A 17,422-nucleotide genomic window follows, 5' to 3' on the forward strand; every position below is an offset into this window, starting at 1 on the left:
ACCTGGATACACAAAGAATAAGTAGTCAGAGTACCTAGCAATGTATTCCAACTGAATGTAAACAGTCAGTATTGCAGCGCCACAATACTTGTGCTTCAAGCCTTTTGCACAAATAATATAAATAAAAGACACAATGTAAACAAAATACTTCTATCACATTATTTCCAGTGATTGTTTTCTGTGCATACAGAACCATGCTGTTCTTATCCTCATTTACAGTACAAAATTTATTACATTTTTATATTAGAATTAACTATCAAGCCACCAAAATAGATAATGAGACAGAGTATCCAAAAACACTAAAGATTAAATTTTTCCAATTTTATGAGGTAACATATGCTTTTCCTGACATATGTAAATTTGACAACATACAGTGTTATGTGTTTGCATTCTTTATACATGATAGAGACTTTGAATGGTGACCTACCTTAAAACCTCAGAGGAAAGATTCAGTGGTTAACAGGTTGACAGGCTGTGATGTTCTTGTCATTCAGTGGTGTTTAGGTGTAACTCACTGCTCTTTCCAACACAATACTTGTTGTTACAGTTATGTCAACCTCAATTTACAGACAAAATATTCCATATTATAAGATTTACAACAGGTTTCATGTTTTTATTAAGTCTATATCAATATACAATTTATCCGCATGGGATATGACCGCATTGATAATTTGATAATCTGACTTTAGGATTGTTTATCACCATGGAAATTAAATACAGCCTTATCATGCTATTGACAACGTCATTATGAGTCACTTCTGTGAGCTATTCTGCTGATTGCACAGACACTGTGACAGCGCTTACACCTGGTAATGAGAAAACAACCTGTTTATGGGTCAGACATTGATTTTACATACATCGTATATTATCTGAATTGTACCTGTTCAAAGACTAAGCTTTGGATGATAGCGCTTACAAAAGGGAAGATTTTTAAACAAATTTGTATGCATTTTTATTCTTATATAAATAAAGCATTGATTAGTTAAGGAAATTCAACAGTAAACGATTGCTGCAACAGTAAAAAACAACAACAGTAAAAAAGAGAGAACATCCAGTACTTGTGCCATTGGGCAATATAACGTATGCCGGGCTGTGTTTTCCTGATATTTCTTCAGTGCACAATTAACCATGGCAACAGAGAATCAATAACGAATGATGTGCATCTGCTACCATATAAGGTAAATTTTTTAGGCTCTTTCCCCCTGAGGATGTATGTTTGTCAGAAACCACTTTTTCTGTGTTGGTTTGTAGATGTCACCTGGTTAAGCGCTATACCATGCCATAGCGATTAAAACACCGTAGTTGTACTCTGTGGCTTTTAAAAGCATGTGATGAAAGGGCATGGTGTACGATTCTCCCTGAGTGTTCCCTTTTTGCTGCATTTGGCTCACTGACCTACATAACTGCAAAATGGTGGGAAAATAAGTCACTCATTCTTTCCGCTTTGATCACTTTGCTGTTTATAACAAATCATTTATGTGGTTACAGTCAAAAGAATCCATATAGTCGAAGCTGTTAACTAAACACAGTTTTACACTAAAGCTCCAGCACTGTTCTTCAGAATTTCTGTTTGAACCACCACAGAGTAAAGAGCTGCTGTACGGACACTAATTGTTATGTGGAAAGATTCAGGAAGCGTAGAGCTTGAATGTTCATGTGGAATTATTTAGTGAATAGGATGGAGTCTGAGGTCGTTTTGTGATGTCTTGGAAAATGCCAGTGGCAGAAAATGGCTGCTAGTGTGCTGCTCTAGTTTCACAGGAGCACAGTCAGGCGACACTGTCCTTTGCGTATTCCATGGGGAAAGAAAGAATGCGAAACAAGGAAAATACCCTTTAAATCAGTTTAATTGAAGAAGATAGGATAGGGAACTGAATTATAACACTAATAGCTGTCAGCATGTCTGGACAATATCCCGCTAGGAACTTGTCAGAAGGACATTGTGTTGAATGGATTCTTCCCCTCAAACTTTTTACCTCACCCTAACTACTCTTAAGTAAATCCAGCGCTACTCAGGGTCTGTGCAACCGTGCAGTGTGTTTCCTCTCTCAGTAAATCCAAAACTACAAGCCAGAGACACAAGGCATAAACAGATGCTTGAACATATGACCCAAGCCCTTAATTTGAGAATGCCCCTGGCTTGAAACACTAAAAAGAGAACCGCCTTGACTGGTAATGAGGAGCTCACGCTATGAAAAGGCTGCCTTGCAGGGGTAGGTGTCATAATAGTATGGTTTACAAAGAAGAATGGCTTTCACTGCTGTACAGTACAGCCTCCCCATGAGTCCAGAGGAGATGTTTTGGACCTCAGGATTAGTTGCTGCCTTCCAGAGGTCCTGGATGTCTGTCACATGTCCATGGGAGGTTATCATCTTGTTGTATATGCACGGGTGATATGGAGCCTTACCCTCTCCTGAAAAGTAAACATGTTCTTGGGGCGACACTCCCATTGCGGTGGCACAAATACCCATGAAGACGTCGTCGATGTAGAGCGTGGTGTTAAGAGTCAATGAGGCCTGGTATATTTTTGCCGCCACATCCCCTGAAACTACATACCCTGCTCCTGCTGTGTAGTCTGGGTAAGAAGCCCACTGATACATCTCGTAGGGCACATAATACTTGCTGTCTTTACGACGGATGGGCGGAGCACCCCTGTGTACGCGGCCCACCCAGAAGTCCTGCACGCCCTTCCAGCTCAGTTCCTGCAGATAGCGCACCAGGTTGGGCATGTGCACAAAGATGTCATCGTCAGCGGACATGAGGAAGCGGGCGTGGCTGCAGTGAGTGTGCGCCCAGCGAAACTGCAGGAGCAGCTTGATGGTGAGGTTGTGGAAGGTGTCCTCGAAGTCCTGCTGGATCAGGTCTCGGTACATGCGGTCTTCCCTAAGGAGCTCCTGCTGGACCCGGCTCCTCTGCTCGGGCTGCGGGTGAAGCCCCAGGGCGAACACCACCCGCACGTTGGCCCCTAGCTCCCGCCGCACATACGTCTCATTCCCCCAGGTGGAACGGATGGACTGCCTCCTCGCCACGTTCTGGGGGGACGACTTCACGAACAGGAGCAGCAGCACATCACTACTGTCGCATGCACGCTCATGGTTGATCACGTAGGAGTAGTTGTTGAGGCTGTTGGCTTCCTTGCGGCTAATGGTAAAGCTTGTGTTGATGAAGTTGTAGCTGTTGACGAGGTAGCGGTAGGAGTAGGACTTCATGTGGCTCACGATGTGGTGGTCCAGCTGCTCCCAGCAGGCCGTCATGATTGACAGGATGAAGCATGTGGTTATCAGCTGTACACATTGACATTTTCTGATCCTCCTAAAATTCATAAACATCCTGCAACTGTCCTGTCCACCCCCTCCTGCTGTCACTGTCAGGTCCAGTAAGAAGCCTTTGAAGATGGGATATGCTTGCTGCTCTTACAATAATTCAAATGTTTGAGTTCCATAGCAGTTGATCCCACAGGACAAAGGGGGGAATAGGTTCCTCAGAGAAATCCCCTGGAGATATTTGGTAACATCTTCTCTGACCACTTTTTCTCACCTCAGCCTGTTGGGGTTAGACTCCAGGGTGGATTGCTCTGGAGGCGAAAAGCATCATGTTGTCAAGGAACCTGCAGGCTTCTGCCACAGTGCAGGTCATCGCATCCTCTATGAAATGTAATGAAGAGCACACATTTGTTTTAGTAAAAAGGCTTCAGGTCAAACAAGGTCATCATAGATTGAATGAAAATGATAAATGTTGCATTTGTCTATCATTTTCTGTTCCATACGTCTAGCACTTTCTGTTGCAGCAGCTGGTATTATGCAGTGACATGCTTACGGACTAGCAGAACATAAAACAAAGCACACAAAGAGAATGATACCTCTCAGATTTAAAAAATTATGTAGACCTTTCAAATGTGTGAAAATGCAAAGGTTTGCAAAGTTCAAGTCACAAATACATGAAAATTACTGTTATAGGACAATTGTATAAAGGTGCAGAAAAGCAGATAATTTGTTGAGTAAAGATTCAGTCTGTATGGCTATATGCCTAACACTTCTGAATGAAATTTTTTATGTCGCTCTTGCTAAGGGTGTCTGCCAAATGAATACATGTAAATGTAATTGTAAAAGGGAGTGACATTCTACATAAGGGGGAAATTTATTCAAATGATAGCTTTTGCACATGGACACTCTTTGCATTGCCTTTGTTAAACAGTCCACTCTCCAACAATTGTACCAATATTTAAAACAATCAGTTTTGCTTTTTGGGTTATTTCTGAGCATTGCAGCCAAGAATATGTATATGATTTTTATAAACTTGGGAAGATTGACGTTTATCACCAAAGCATAGTTACATAGCTTCCTGTGCAACTTCTTGCCTGTAGAAAATGTGTATGTGTGCAGAGTTGCTATTGAACTTAGGGCACGCTGAAGAAATGGCACAGATACCAGCCATCTAGGCCAAATGAAACCTTGTGGACCTTTTCTGCCCTACTTTTCATTCTTTTCCCTGAAAGTATTGCACCATGCATTTATCTTTGAAACACAGATCAGTGTAAGTTACAATGTGACTCTCAATTCAACAGTTTCCTTCAATGAAAGGCAGCATCAGCTTACAGTGTGTAAGATATGAAACTGCATCATAGCAGCGATGTGTTCCTGAAGCGGTTGCTAAAGGAGATTGGGTTCTTTGGCCTGACTGTAATTATTCAGTTCTAACAGAAAACCTGTTTGTCATCATTGTCATGTGAATGTAATTAGCAGCTTGAAATATATTTGGTATCTGTATTATTATCCAGATATACTATGGCTTAATAGGACTTTCTGTTATTTTTTAACAGGTTTTGATTATTTCAAAGACTTGTGTCTGCTTAAGGTCATACCTAAGTTGTTTGGAGCACCAACAAATAGATCATTTGTTTTTTAGGCTTACGTAACATTGATTGCTGTCCTCATTTGTTACTTAAAAATCAATGAATCAATCATGCCTGAAGTTTCTGGACAAGCCCAGAGTCACTGACGTCTTCAGTACCTTTAGTGTGCAATGCATCATGTTCAGAATTTTTGAATAATTATTATTACCCCCAAATAGTCATTTGTCACATGTAGTTGTTTTGCTTTGTCTGAAATGCCAGTTGTAGCAGCATCTAACATGAAGGTATGTGGAAACCCAAAGTGCCACTTGATTCCAAATTTAACAGTAACATTTAACATTTTGACTTCTTGTCAGAAAACTGGGTAACATTGAAAAGATCCCTCTTGTCAATATTCAAGATTTTTGCATTATATTAATCCAGGTATATGCAATGTGTTCGTATCTTGATTGTAGAGCTATACAGATGTGATTGATTGACTAAACTCAGGGACAGGTGAACAACTAAGGATGACACAACAAAAGCTTAATCCCTTAATTTTCCATATTGACAGTGCCCTGTGTTTTAAATTGTATGTTTAACTATATAGATTTATCTATTACTGCAAATGAAACATTAAACACAAATTAAAGTTTCAACAAAATAAATACAACTGTGTTACATATGTCATATTGGTACTATAATAGTGTCTTTGTGTAGAAGCCGCCTACATACATAGTCTTTATTTTTCTTATACTTGCTGTCTGTCATTTACGTTAAGAGCACCTTTTAGTGTCAGTATTTTGCAGGATCACTTAATTATCACTGTGCTTAACATTTACGCTAATCACTGATGATCACACCCCTGTCACAACTACTCAGTGTAAGCGCTAAAACAGCAAGTGGGGAAATAGCAACTTTGGACAGAACCACTATTTCCCTTGTTTGTGCTGTACCAAAATAACAAAATAGGGCTTACTCTCTACGTTTGGCCATTGGGGGGACAGTTTTGCACCCTGCAAATAGCAGGCGAGGTGCATAAGTCACAAATTAAATAAATACGATAAACAGTGATGGAACACATGCTGGGCTACAGTTTACACACAACAATACTAAAAAAGACAAGAAAAAAGGATGAGGTCAAATCAAAACAGTGACTACTTTGTGAGTACTGTCTGTTTTCTGTAGTCATCTATATGCTGTAGTATGGATGGCTGATGCTCAGATATTATACTCCTGCTGTAGTGTTTCATCCCTAAAACACTTGTTGAATGCATGGGCATCAGATTGTTTTGAAAAGTGCTGGGGAAAATGACATGACAACTAACTAAAAGCTTTCAAAAAGTGGTTGGGACATGTCCCCAGTGTCCCCAGCGTAAACGATGCCTATGGTTGAATGTACCTTAAATCCTTGCTATTATACTGTTGCAGTCATGATGTTCATTCCAGTTTTACGCCCCCATGGAGGTGAGGAAAATTGTGCTGTTCATTATATTTGTCTAACAGATATCACCTTACAAACCTTTTTTGTTGTTTGGAAAGGAGACCATAGCTTAAAAATCCCTTGACCATGCAGTAGGAGTTGCCGAATTTTTTTGTGAGTGAATATAAAAGCCAACACAGCGCTCCGCTCAATAATGGAGGGGTTTAAAAGACAGACCAAACAGAATTGCTGAGAGCTGTGTAAAACTTTCACAACAAAAAATATCATTACAACAGCAGTTTGGCGTAAAGAGACCGTTTATAACAATGAGGCGCCAGAACGCGTGCTTCAAATAGCCCTGTGTCAATACCACGGGGATCATCTATCCGGGAGCTCCCCAAAGCAGCCAATGCATTGAAAACGTTTTGAAACTTCTATTACTGAGAGCCCACGCCTAATGGAAATGTTCAGAGAATGCATGTCTCTACTTTCATTTTCACAGTTTGTGTTTATTTCACATTAAGCATGAATCACCTAGCATTTAGCATTTACCTTCATATTATGATATTTTCCACTGTTTGTGCATTGATGTTAGTAATGTTTCATATGTGAAATAATTTGGAATTTTGAGAGGGAGATTTGTATGTATTCATTTTGCATGTATTGCCTCTTCTAAGAAATTGATCACTTTTTCCAGTCTGCTTACATTCCTTACAAAGAAAATATTTACCACAACAGGAAATTTCCATCTGTGTATTAATTCCTTAATATTACACAAGTGATTGATCGATACTTTAGACTAATTGTTGTTAGTGCAGGTGTTAGTACAAAATTTAATGTTTATTGCAACAATAGAACATTCTAAAGGGATACATTTTCTGAACCACTGTGGTGATAGTGGTGGAGTGTAGTTTGTAGAACTGAAGGTTTGTAGGCAAACCACGAAGTCCACAAATATTTACTGAAGGAGAGGTTGTTTTAAGATGAAATAAAAATGGCCAGCACACTCTTAAACTGCAGTTCTGTGCTGTTCTGGGCGTGAGGACACAAATGTTCTGAATTTAATCACTTCAATAGTACACATTTAAGGTATATTCAACAAGTTGTTCAGGGATGAAACATTGCAGTTGGAGTATATCTGAGGATCAGTCATCAACATTACAGCATGCTATTTTGTGCTATTAAGAGTCCACCCACAGATAAAAGAAATAGGACTACAATTGCTCATGAAAAAGCAGCGCTTAATGTTCCTTTATCATTTACTGGTGTTCCTTTGCACATTTGTTTGTAGAAAACTTTGATTTTAGACTGATGTTTCTGACCACATTGTGTAAGATATACAATCGAAGGGTGTTGCCTTTTTTCCCTTGTTCACCTCCACAGCCAGGTCCTGACATGAGCTCTCACTTCCCTTCTGGTAATTTGTGAAATCAGCTTGAAATTTCAAAGACTCCACAATAGTGAGAAAAGGCTGGTTTTCTGGCTACATTTGTTGTCTCAGCCAGTTCTCAGATTCTCCCCTGAAAGCAAACACCACTGTATCATGCAGTGCTCCATATTAAAAATAGAGCTACAGCCAGACAAAAGGGAAAAAAAAAACCTTTGTCAGAACACTTACCAGAATTTGAAAGTTTAATCCATGTGTCTGTAATAGTACACCAGCTGTGTGAGTTTTCTCCTAGAAATCCAAGCGGTGGCGAGGCGTGAGTTTTCCCTCCTGTTGAATGGAGCGGGGAGCTGTAGCTCCCTGAGCTGTGAATGCAGTACTTGTGGCTGTCGCCTCAGCTGCTCGTTCTTTTTGTGGCAGTGGAGGAGGAGGAAGTGCAGCTCGAAGGGAAACTCTGCCCTCTTGCTTTCAGTGTGAGCCCCAGACCCAGCATGTATTCCTTATTGTATGAACCCAGGGAAGGCAGCAAGCACATCTGTGGCTGGATGGGCAGCGCCAGCCCTGAAATTTGTGTCATCTGAATCGCATAAACCACTACAACCTCAAGGACAATAAATGTAATTCAGTCCTCTGCTTGATTACATTAGAGGGCAAACAGATACCAATTCATATAAATATGTACAGGGCAAGATGGCTTTGAGTCTTTTGAGTCTGCTAAGCAGAACTTGTATACATTTTTTCGCACACGGGATGCCAGGGTTGTGTCTTTTTTAAGGGGGAGGAGCCCCCATTTGCTTATCAGTGTTGTGAAGTATCACCGCTAGTAGCAGATAAACACAGTGGGGAGCAGGTTAGCTGTAAAATGTGCTTGTTAACACTATTAGATATGGGGCCCGTGTAATGCAGCCACGAACATAGAGCATAGAGCAATACAACAAGAGGGCAGAACGTGCTGCATGACTTCCAGGAACAGTGGCTCTTGGAGACTAATGAAAGATTCATTTGTCCCTGGAGGTTTTTTTGGTGCAAATGGACACTGACTCTGTTGTAGCAGAAAGCAATACCTATCGTGACAGATGTCTGGAATTCACCGGTCAGAAAGCAGCGAGCAATCTCAGCTTTATTGAACAATAAAATGTGGCTGTACATCAAACAGCACTCAACCGCTTGATGGGCTCGTGATGGCACATAAAAATCAAGACCTCAAAACTCATACAAATGTGCACATTAAAGCGGCCATTAAAGACAGGAAATGTTAGCTTTGCTAAGGCTCTTTTATAGCCATCTTCTTGTTTAATTCTGCAAAGGGCCTACTTTTTTAAATATTCCCCTTCTCTCACAATTGCAACACATGGGACACCTTCTAGATAATGATAGATATCTCTAAAGGTAATACAACAATAGAAGAGGAAGACTTTCATCTCAGCAGCAACGGCAGATTTGTTGATTTGATTGAAGATTATGTATGAACAGTGCCACAAAACCAACTGAATTGAAATTCATTATACAAAAGAAATTAAGATATGAATTTTAATGCTTTGAGAATTTTTGATCAGTTTGGTTACCTACCAGTTATCTCAATTTGTCATGTATAATAATATCACCCTGTAGCTAAATTGCTGTAACATTGTAACTTTTTATCTTGTAGACACATCATGAATGAGCTGATTGAAACAGAAAGGCTGTATGTTGAAGAGTTGCAGAGTATCATGGAGGCAAGTTTTTATTTGTCCGTTCAGTATGATTCTTTTTTCAGTGAATGTGAATCCAGATACCGGCCTTTCTGTTTACTGGAGTAGGCAAGCATGTCAGCACAGATTGTACATTATCCACTGGATTGGGTTTGGGTCCTAAAAATGACTGGTTGGCACTGTAAATGTGAAATCATCTCTGCGCATGTGAACTGTATTTACGTCACCATGCGATGGCATCATAATGTTCTCACTGTGTTTTTGCAACATTGCAATAATGCTAACAATGTCATTGTAATATTGCAACAACTATGCAGGACTGTAGGACTGTAATGGAAGATGATGTAGCAGTAATGGGTACACTGAAAATGTGTCAGATATCTCAGAACAGGACAGTTATGGTGTAGCCTGTGTCATCTAACAGATGCCAGAAATGATCTTGAACCTTGTGTTATCTCGAACATAGTAACAGTTGCTGTTGCAGCCTGATCACGTGGCTTCATCTGGTGTCTAGCAATCTTAAATTTGATTTAGATGTCCTTTAGTTGTATTACATGGCCTATGATATGAATGCTGATCTTATTATCTGTTCACATTCTTATTGTTCACTGTCCTGGATTCCGATTATGATCTAGGGATATGCTGCTGAGCTTGACAATGCAGAGTTAGCCCACCTCATCCCAGCGGCACTGCAGAACAAAAAAGATGTGCTTTTTGGAAATCTACCTGAAATCTACGAGTTTCACAACAGGTAAGAAATGATTTTCTGCTTTCCTGTCTTATTACCAGCTGATCAAATGACTCAGCGAAGACTGAACACACTATTTACAGAACCAAGCCAGAAATGTCTTCCTTTGTTTCCTGCTGTTTGCAGCTGTACTGAAACTGGTTTATTTAGCACATTCTTGCCACAGTTTCCCTAGTTAAAATGTAGAGGGACTGGTCTGGCAGTTTTTTTTTTCTTCCTGAGCATTCATGGAACACAATGTTAGACATGCACAGTGAACACTTCCCGGCGTGACAGAAAAAATGAGATCTAAGTCCAAAGTTGTGGGGCTGAAGCAGCTCCAGACAGCGAAGGCCACATTGTGTCAGGCCTGCTTGTCACCATGCCTCAGGGCTGGGCAGCACATTGTTCGGCCCTGCATGAAAATATACTTTCCTCTGATCATTTCCCCACACCCCCACCAGGTTATATTGGGTTACAGAGAGAAGCGAAGGCACAACAAAAGGGTACCTACAGGACTTAGAGACCTCTTCTCGGCAACAACATCTGATACCCGCAGCACCTGTTATTTCCCACAATGTCACACACACACACATGCACGTCTTACTCACACTCGGTGCTCTCTGCCGGCTTCTCCTCGCTGTTCAGGGGACAACAACTGCCCTGCTGATAAACCGGTTCCTGTCTTTCTGAGAACTGTCAGCTAACACAAAGGTGTTGAGCCCATTTCCTGGAGTGTCATCCATGTGGAAACACTCTGTTCATGCACATATGTTGTTAGAGCAATAGAACGTGGTGAAAATGTTCAGCAGCAGTTTCATTAATTGGTCATTCAGTCCATAGACCTCCACATAAGCACTACGTCACCACATTAGTCCCAGACAGGACTGGCACTGGTTGTGAGATGACTTAACCTGCTGAAAGTTTGGTGATAACAAAGAAAGCAAAGAACACTTTGATATTATCTCCCTGTGAAGAGACAAAGTGTTTCATTCCATTGTCACACTGCAAGAACAAAATTATAAATAAAGTCATGTTTCTTATGGTGATCAGTAAATGTGTTGTTTTTGCTCTACACTCTGCTCTAAGTGACTGATCCTTTTGTCAGTTTCCACATTGATGCCAAGAATACGTCACAGTTGAAATTTAAATATATGCCACACTGATTTTTACTGCTGTTTTTAGAGGGGCATATTTATTAATATTCAGCTAATTACCTTATTGGACCAATTAGTCCTGGTTGGAAAACAACCAGCATATGCATGACCCTCCAGGAATGGAGTTTGATACCCCAGATTAAATAATAGAACAAGAATCAGTTATCCAGATTTACATGAGAATCTCCTTCCATTTTTCCCCATTTGTTTTGGCTGCTATCGCGATATAAAACTCAGATTATCAAAACAAAATGCAAAACAGGACAGAACATGGGACAAATAAGGCAAATGAGGCATTCGCAATGCATGTGGGCACAGATCACAAGTAGCTGAGCATAAGTAGGTTGATTTAATCTCATGTGCAATGCTTCCCAAGAACTCCAGTATTTCATGGTATGTCTCAGAGAGGTGGCACACTTTTCTGCCCCACAAACCCAGGCAGAGACAACTCCGACAGTGGGGATTCTCTCTCCGGGTTCCTGCTATGAATATCCATTGAACGTGGGTTTAAACAGCTTTGTCTCTGTCTAATATAGATCTGGAATGATCACTTTATAGTCCAAAATTAATAATTTTTTATACATGTACCTCTGCTTGCTGTTTCCTTTGACTTTGAGTTATATTTTTTGCCTACATCCATTGGACAGTACGGTATGCTTCAAATATCGGTGACAACAGTTAATCAGTCAGTCAGTGATTTTCCATTATCTTCCCTTGTCTTTAACCATCTCCACGGAATTTTCAGGACATTTCTGAAAGAGCTTGAAAATTGCGTTGAAAAGCCGGAGTTGGTGGGAACGTGCTTTCTGAAAAGGGTGAGTGACTCATTGGTCTGAATATAGGCACAGTAGAGAATGACAGAGCAGCTTGTGGATGAGTGTGACTGTGTCTGTCTGTGCAATGAGAAAGTGATGGCCCTCTCCTTGTGTTCCCTTCCAGAAAGAAGACCTGCAGATCTATGAGAAGTACTGCCAGAACAAACCACGTTCTGAGGCTCTATGGAGACAGTATGGAGACTGTGCCTTCTTCCAGGTGATTCTCCCTGCATAATAATAAGAATAAAAATAAGAGTACAATCATGAGTATGTTACTTCAGGCCTGCTATAAGTGGACACAATCTCTAGCTATAAAATGCTGATAGTTTTGTGGAATAAATCAACATTTGATTTGTTGATGCTTTGATTCGATGAGTTCCCTGCTAGGAAGACACATACCAAATTAAAAAAGCAAAGAAAAAAAGTTCTGAAAGTTATTTTTGTCTGGACATGTATTGTGAGATCTTGTTCACTGGGTGAATTTTTCTGTCATAGGAATGTCAGAAAAAGTTGGACCACAAGCTCTCTCTGGATGCATACCTGCTGAAACCTGTTCAGAGAATCACCAAGTACCAGTTGATGTTGAAGGCAGGTTTAACCCCTGAGGAACATACTGATGCCAGTACATGCATTCACAAGGGTCAGGGTTCTGTACCAAAATGAAAGTAAACAAAACACAAAACACCATTAGCACTCATAAAGACATGTCAATTACCATCCCTATGGAAAAGATATTGTGCTCTCTCTCCCCCTCCAAGCTGTTGAAGTGGATTTTAATGGGCTATCCAGTGAATGCTAGTGTTACGTCTATTCAAATCAGAGGCATCCATTGTTATGCTCTTGCAATACCACTTACTGTCTGTTAGCATCTCACTCAGGGGAGACACTTTTCCAAGCCCAGAGGCAATGGCCCTTTCATTAGCCAGAACACTTACCACCTGACACACCCACAATACCATTAGAATGCAAACTAACCTCAGAAGTGTGAAACTCTCACTGAGGTTCAACTGAGGTTGTACACTGTGAGTTAAAAATTTGCATACATTTAAAATGGTTTAAATTCCATTTTTACTACTCACATTCACCATAGTTATGTGGACAAACATGTGTTTTTTAGATTGTGCATAATATATAAATTGTCTTGAGTGAGACTATCTGCATCTGTGAAATAGTTAATTGGAACAGTATGATTGTGCAACTGTAATTTGACTGGAAGCACATTTGACTTGAGTGTATTCACTGTAGGGCTGCAAAACAAGAATGTTTTTCACAGACACATCCTTTCACAGTTCGATGCTGCATACTGTGTCTTCAGCCATCAATGACCCCCTGCACTGTATATGTGTGAAGGTGTGGAGTGTGTAAAGCCTGCTGTGAGCAGCAGTAATTTAACTCATGCTCTAATGTTGTCACAAGGGTGGATAAATCTTTATTAAGGAGCAAAACATGAATGCCACCTAAATTTGTCTCATTTTACAACACATTTGTCAAAGCATACAAAGCCAAGCAGTAAAGGATAAGGTTAATATTTTCTTTTGAGTACCATACTCAGGCTTGTAATCTTGGTACGTAGACCATTTAGAAGTAAAGAGAGCAGCAACAGTTTGTTCTGTCGTTATGTGTCCATATAGATTTCTTCACATAATGGATCCCTAACCAGTAAATGCTTTTTTGTCACCTGGTTAAATCCATAACCATTCCACTCAAAAATCAGTATAAGTGTGTGTTTACATTTACGTGTATTCATTTGGCAGATGCTCTTATCCAGATTGACTTACAAAAAGTGCATTCAACGAGGTTGGTCAAGTAGGCATATAGAAACTGAATTATCAGTGGCAACAATATCAGTGGCATACTTTCTCATGTGGGAAATGTTGTATGTCATCATTCCACTTCATCTCAGCTGTTTCTTATATTGAGAGCAGTATTGCATCCCGCTGATTTGAGCCACTGTTCAGTGAATTGATTCCAAGTATCAGCAGTGACTGTCAGCCATCGGAATGAAACTGTAATATGATCCTTGTAATCGGGGATCAGTGCTCCTTCCATCCAGGGACAGGTGTGTGAGTCTGGCTAATGGGAATCTGGGTCGTTGGTGCCTTGGAGGGGAGCACACTGAGAGTGTACTGTACATATGTAAACGCAGTGTTTTTTGTTTCTGTGTAAAAAGTTGTTTGTTTGATTTTAGGAGATGCTGAAGTGTAACAAAAATGCAGAGGGCACTGCAGAGCTTGAAGAGGCCTTGGCAACAATGCTCGACATCATAAAGTCAGTCAATGATTCCATGCATCAGATTGCCATTACAGGGTTTGAGGTGTGTACCATCAAAGTTTGTATGTTCTTAACTGTAAAACCTTAGAATTGTTAATGGTCCAAAACAGCCTTTAAAAGCAGCCAGTTAAATGTTTTTATTAAGCCGTTAGGCTTTATTTTTGGCATTTTTACCCATACAGCATTTTCCAGCACAGACTTATAACATGCTGTTGTATTAAGTAAGGTTCTGTTGATTAGTAGACAGATTGGGTCATTCATTGAACTGAAAATTCAACTGAATCATTTTATAAACTGTCACATTCTAATAGTAGAGTTCAAGGGTGCATTATAGTAATAGCAGCAGTGCCTCACTGACAGGCTGCTTTGAAGGTAGAGCTTGGCTTGGCAAGCACAGTGGGTGATGTGTGACAGAGCCCACCTTCACCTGCTGTGAAGAAGGAATAGAAGACTTTTATGCTTTGTTGTCCCCAGGGCAACCTGAACGACCTTGGCAAGCTGCTAATGCAGGGCTCCTTCAATGTGTGGACAGACCACAAAAAAGGTCACAGCAAGGTGAAGGACCTGGCGCGCTTCAAGCCCATGCAGAGGCACCTCTTCCTCTACAACAAGATGCTGCTGTTCTGCAAAAAACGAGAGGAGACATCAGATGGCCACGAGAAATCCCCCTCCTACAGCTTCAAGCACTGCTTGAAGGTAAAGTTCTCCCATGGGAGCTGGCACACTCTATAGCCTTCTATAGAGGGGCACCTGCTATGTGTATAGTCATATCTCTTTGTAAAGTTTCATCTTTTCCATCACTTCTCGTTCAAACTGCACCAGGATTAGCAGTATGCATTTTGGCAGATAGTAAAAATCTCTGGTTTTCACTTTGATCTATAAACGATGTCAAAACTAGCCAGGAAAAAGACAGAATAGATATAATCAAGTTCATTGCTACTGAAGTGTTTATCACAGCACATGGAGATGAAATGGGGGAAAAGCATCCTGTTCAAGACAGGAAGAGCTTTTGTGATAGGAGAAGGAACCTTGGATTTCTGAAGGAAGCCTTTAGAGGAACGATTTAGCTGAGTAGTGCACATTTAGTCAGCCTGGAGCTACTGTATTTTCAAAGTAATACAACTTGGAAATCCATCTGAAAAAAAAAACAACAAATTACTGTGCCCTTCCATTTGCCCTTTGACAGTTTATCAGGACTCCAGCTTCTGTACGCACTTGTCACAACTTGTAACAGAATTAAAATTGTGTCACAACTCAAAGAACTCAAAGGATCCCTAATCAATGAAATACATGCATTTTGTCAGCTTTTAAATTAAGTTTTCCTCAAGAGATATAGGAAAAATGATATTAATTTGAAAAGTCCAAATTCACTTTAAAAACACTCCCTGCACAAACTATTGTTCGCAGAGCTGTTACTGTAGCCCATTTTGTTTCCATTTGTTTCTGTCCTAGATGAGTGCAGTTGGCATAACTGAAAATGTCAAAGGTGATGTCAAGAAGTTCGAGGTTTGGTACAATGGACGAGAGGAAGTCTACATTATTCAGGTAGGTGTGCTCACCTGACGCAGAGGAGTACAATATAATACAAGCTTACAGTAATTATTATACTTCATACTTTTACTTTTTTCATTATGTCACTTTCCAAAACTCTTTGTATGAACTCACATGTAATCATAAGAGTTTATCTGTTTCTCTTAATCACAGTTTTAATGCTGTTATGCTTTTATTTGTGCTCTGATGTCTTCCTCATTTGTCACTTGATGTTGCTTAAAATACTTATGGCATTGACCACTGTGTGGCAGTGTTGGCTCACAGGAAGTGAATGCAGCATTTTGCCTCAGCACGTTAAGTTTCCTATGCTCTGTTTGCTTTTATCCATCGCTAACTGATCCAGGATCGGCATGGATCTGTCTAATGATCTGAACCCCTTGCGTGATTTGAACACATAAGGGGTCAATCTGGGGTCAGAGTCCATTTGGTGTGAGGCAGTGTGTCTGTGCATTCCTAGGCCTCCTCCATGGATGTGAAGAACATGTGGGTTTCAGAGATCAGAAAAGTGCTGACGGGACAGCTGGAGGCGTGCAGAGGTATGGAGCCTTCCATGCATGACCATCCGCTGAATTTGGTTTCAATGGTCCGCATTCGCAAACCCTCCTCAAATCCGTTATCTGAAGTAAAAAAAAATCATTGGAGGAACTTACCAATTCCTCTCACCGTCGGTTGCATGCACCAAGTATTGCGGGTGTTTCAGATGTACAGAGTGAATGTTAAATCTGCGGCAGCAGCGTTTACTGAAACGCAGAGTGTACCGGGTGCTGCTGACCCAGTCAATTCAGTCCATTCATCCCCAGCGAGCCGCCAACCTCCGGTAGCATGCTCCGAAGCCCTGACAGGCAGGGAGAGTGCTCTCTGCGTGCTGTCAGCCATGCTGACAAGCGGTGTGTGAGACGACTGAATAATGACGAGCTGACTCGCTAAGAGTAGAGCTCCTTCACTTGAGGGATACATCTGATCCATACAGACTCACACACAGGGGGAAAACAGGTTAAGCCTGACCTTTTGAGATCCTAAACGTCTGTCACATATTATGTAGGGGCATTTATCTGAACGCCACGTTTCTTTCGATCTGGGCCCCCTGGGAGTGTGTATGGTCTTAAACTGTCCTGCCCCACAATTAGAGAAATATCAAAAAACCCAAGCAGGTGGAGTTCTCAGAGTGAACATTTGTTCAAAACATTTGAAGGTTAGGCTATGAGCCTGTTTAGCCTATATAAATAAGCTCATGCCTCTTGGCTTCCTGTCTCCTTTTTTAAATGTTCTGAGAAAGACAAGTCTTTGACCTCTGCTTCACTGCAACAGCTACATTATATATTTTCACGTTGATAAATATTTTAGGTGAACTCATAAGCCCCCGTGATATTTCAGACAAGCAGCATGTTCTCTCTGTTATCCCCGGTGCGTCTGGTTACATTTTAGCCTTTTGTACATTGTTGACACATTGAGCCCTGAGACGAAAAAAGACATTTTCCACAGTAGCTGGTATCCAGGTGAAGAAGAATTCAGCCTCTTGGCATTGGTTTCTTTTTTCTGTTCCAACAACGTTCTTCTTTTCATCTGCAC

General features: G+C 40.7%; 2 protein-coding genes across 9 annotated transcripts in view; one reads left to right on the forward strand and one right to left on the reverse strand.

Moving 5' to 3' along the window:
* mcf2l2 (MCF.2 cell line derived transforming sequence-like 2) overlaps positions 1–17,422 on the forward strand; it is a 73,681-nt gene that overhangs the window by 45,481 nt on the left and 10,778 nt on the right. For all 6 annotated transcript variants that reach the window (XM_036515784.1, XM_036515750.1, XM_036515775.1 and 3 more), the window contains exons 16-24: positions 9,290–9,356; positions 9,968–10,083; positions 11,962–12,031; positions 12,156–12,248; positions 12,527–12,619; positions 14,220–14,345; positions 14,777–14,998; positions 15,755–15,847; positions 16,311–16,389. In XM_036515784.1, the coding sequence (XP_036371677.1) occupies positions 9,290–9,356; positions 9,968–10,083; positions 11,962–12,031; positions 12,156–12,248; positions 12,527–12,619; positions 14,220–14,345; positions 14,777–14,998; positions 15,755–15,847; positions 16,311–16,389 (959 nt within the window). The remainder of the gene's footprint in view (positions 1–9,289; positions 9,357–9,967; positions 10,084–11,961; positions 12,032–12,155; positions 12,249–12,526; positions 12,620–14,219; positions 14,346–14,776; positions 14,999–15,754; positions 15,848–16,310; positions 16,390–17,422) is intronic.
* LOC118768847 (lactosylceramide 1,3-N-acetyl-beta-D-glucosaminyltransferase A-like) lies at positions 389–8,127 on the reverse strand. 3 transcript variants are annotated; one of them, XM_036515821.1, is made up of 3 exons: positions 7,873–8,127; positions 3,538–3,644; positions 389–3,233 (listed from the first exon to the last, which is right to left on the reverse strand). In XM_036515821.1, the coding sequence occupies exon 3, from the start codon at positions 3,207–3,209 to the stop codon at positions 2,190–2,192; it is 1,020 nt and encodes a 339-aa protein (XP_036371714.1). In that variant the 5' UTR covers positions 3,210–3,233; positions 3,538–3,644; positions 7,873–8,127; the 3' UTR covers positions 389–2,189. The 3 variants fall into 3 exon arrangements, with proteins under 3 accessions (XP_036371714.1, XP_036371706.1, XP_036371698.1); XM_036515813.1 differs by having other exon boundaries at positions 389–3,574; XM_036515805.1 differs by having other exon boundaries at positions 389–3,644.

The sequence above is a fragment of the Megalops cyprinoides genome, chromosome 2 (genome assembly GCF_013368585.1).
Source record: "Megalops cyprinoides isolate fMegCyp1 chromosome 2, fMegCyp1.pri, whole genome shotgun sequence".
In the NCBI taxonomy this organism is placed as follows: domain Eukaryota; kingdom Metazoa; phylum Chordata; class Actinopteri; order Elopiformes; family Megalopidae; genus Megalops; species Megalops cyprinoides.

Coding starts and splice junctions, on each gene's coding strand:
- LOC118768847 (XM_036515813.1), bottom strand. CDS start 3,329: ATGTTTATGAATTTTAGGAGGATCAGAAAATGTCAATGTGTACAGCTG.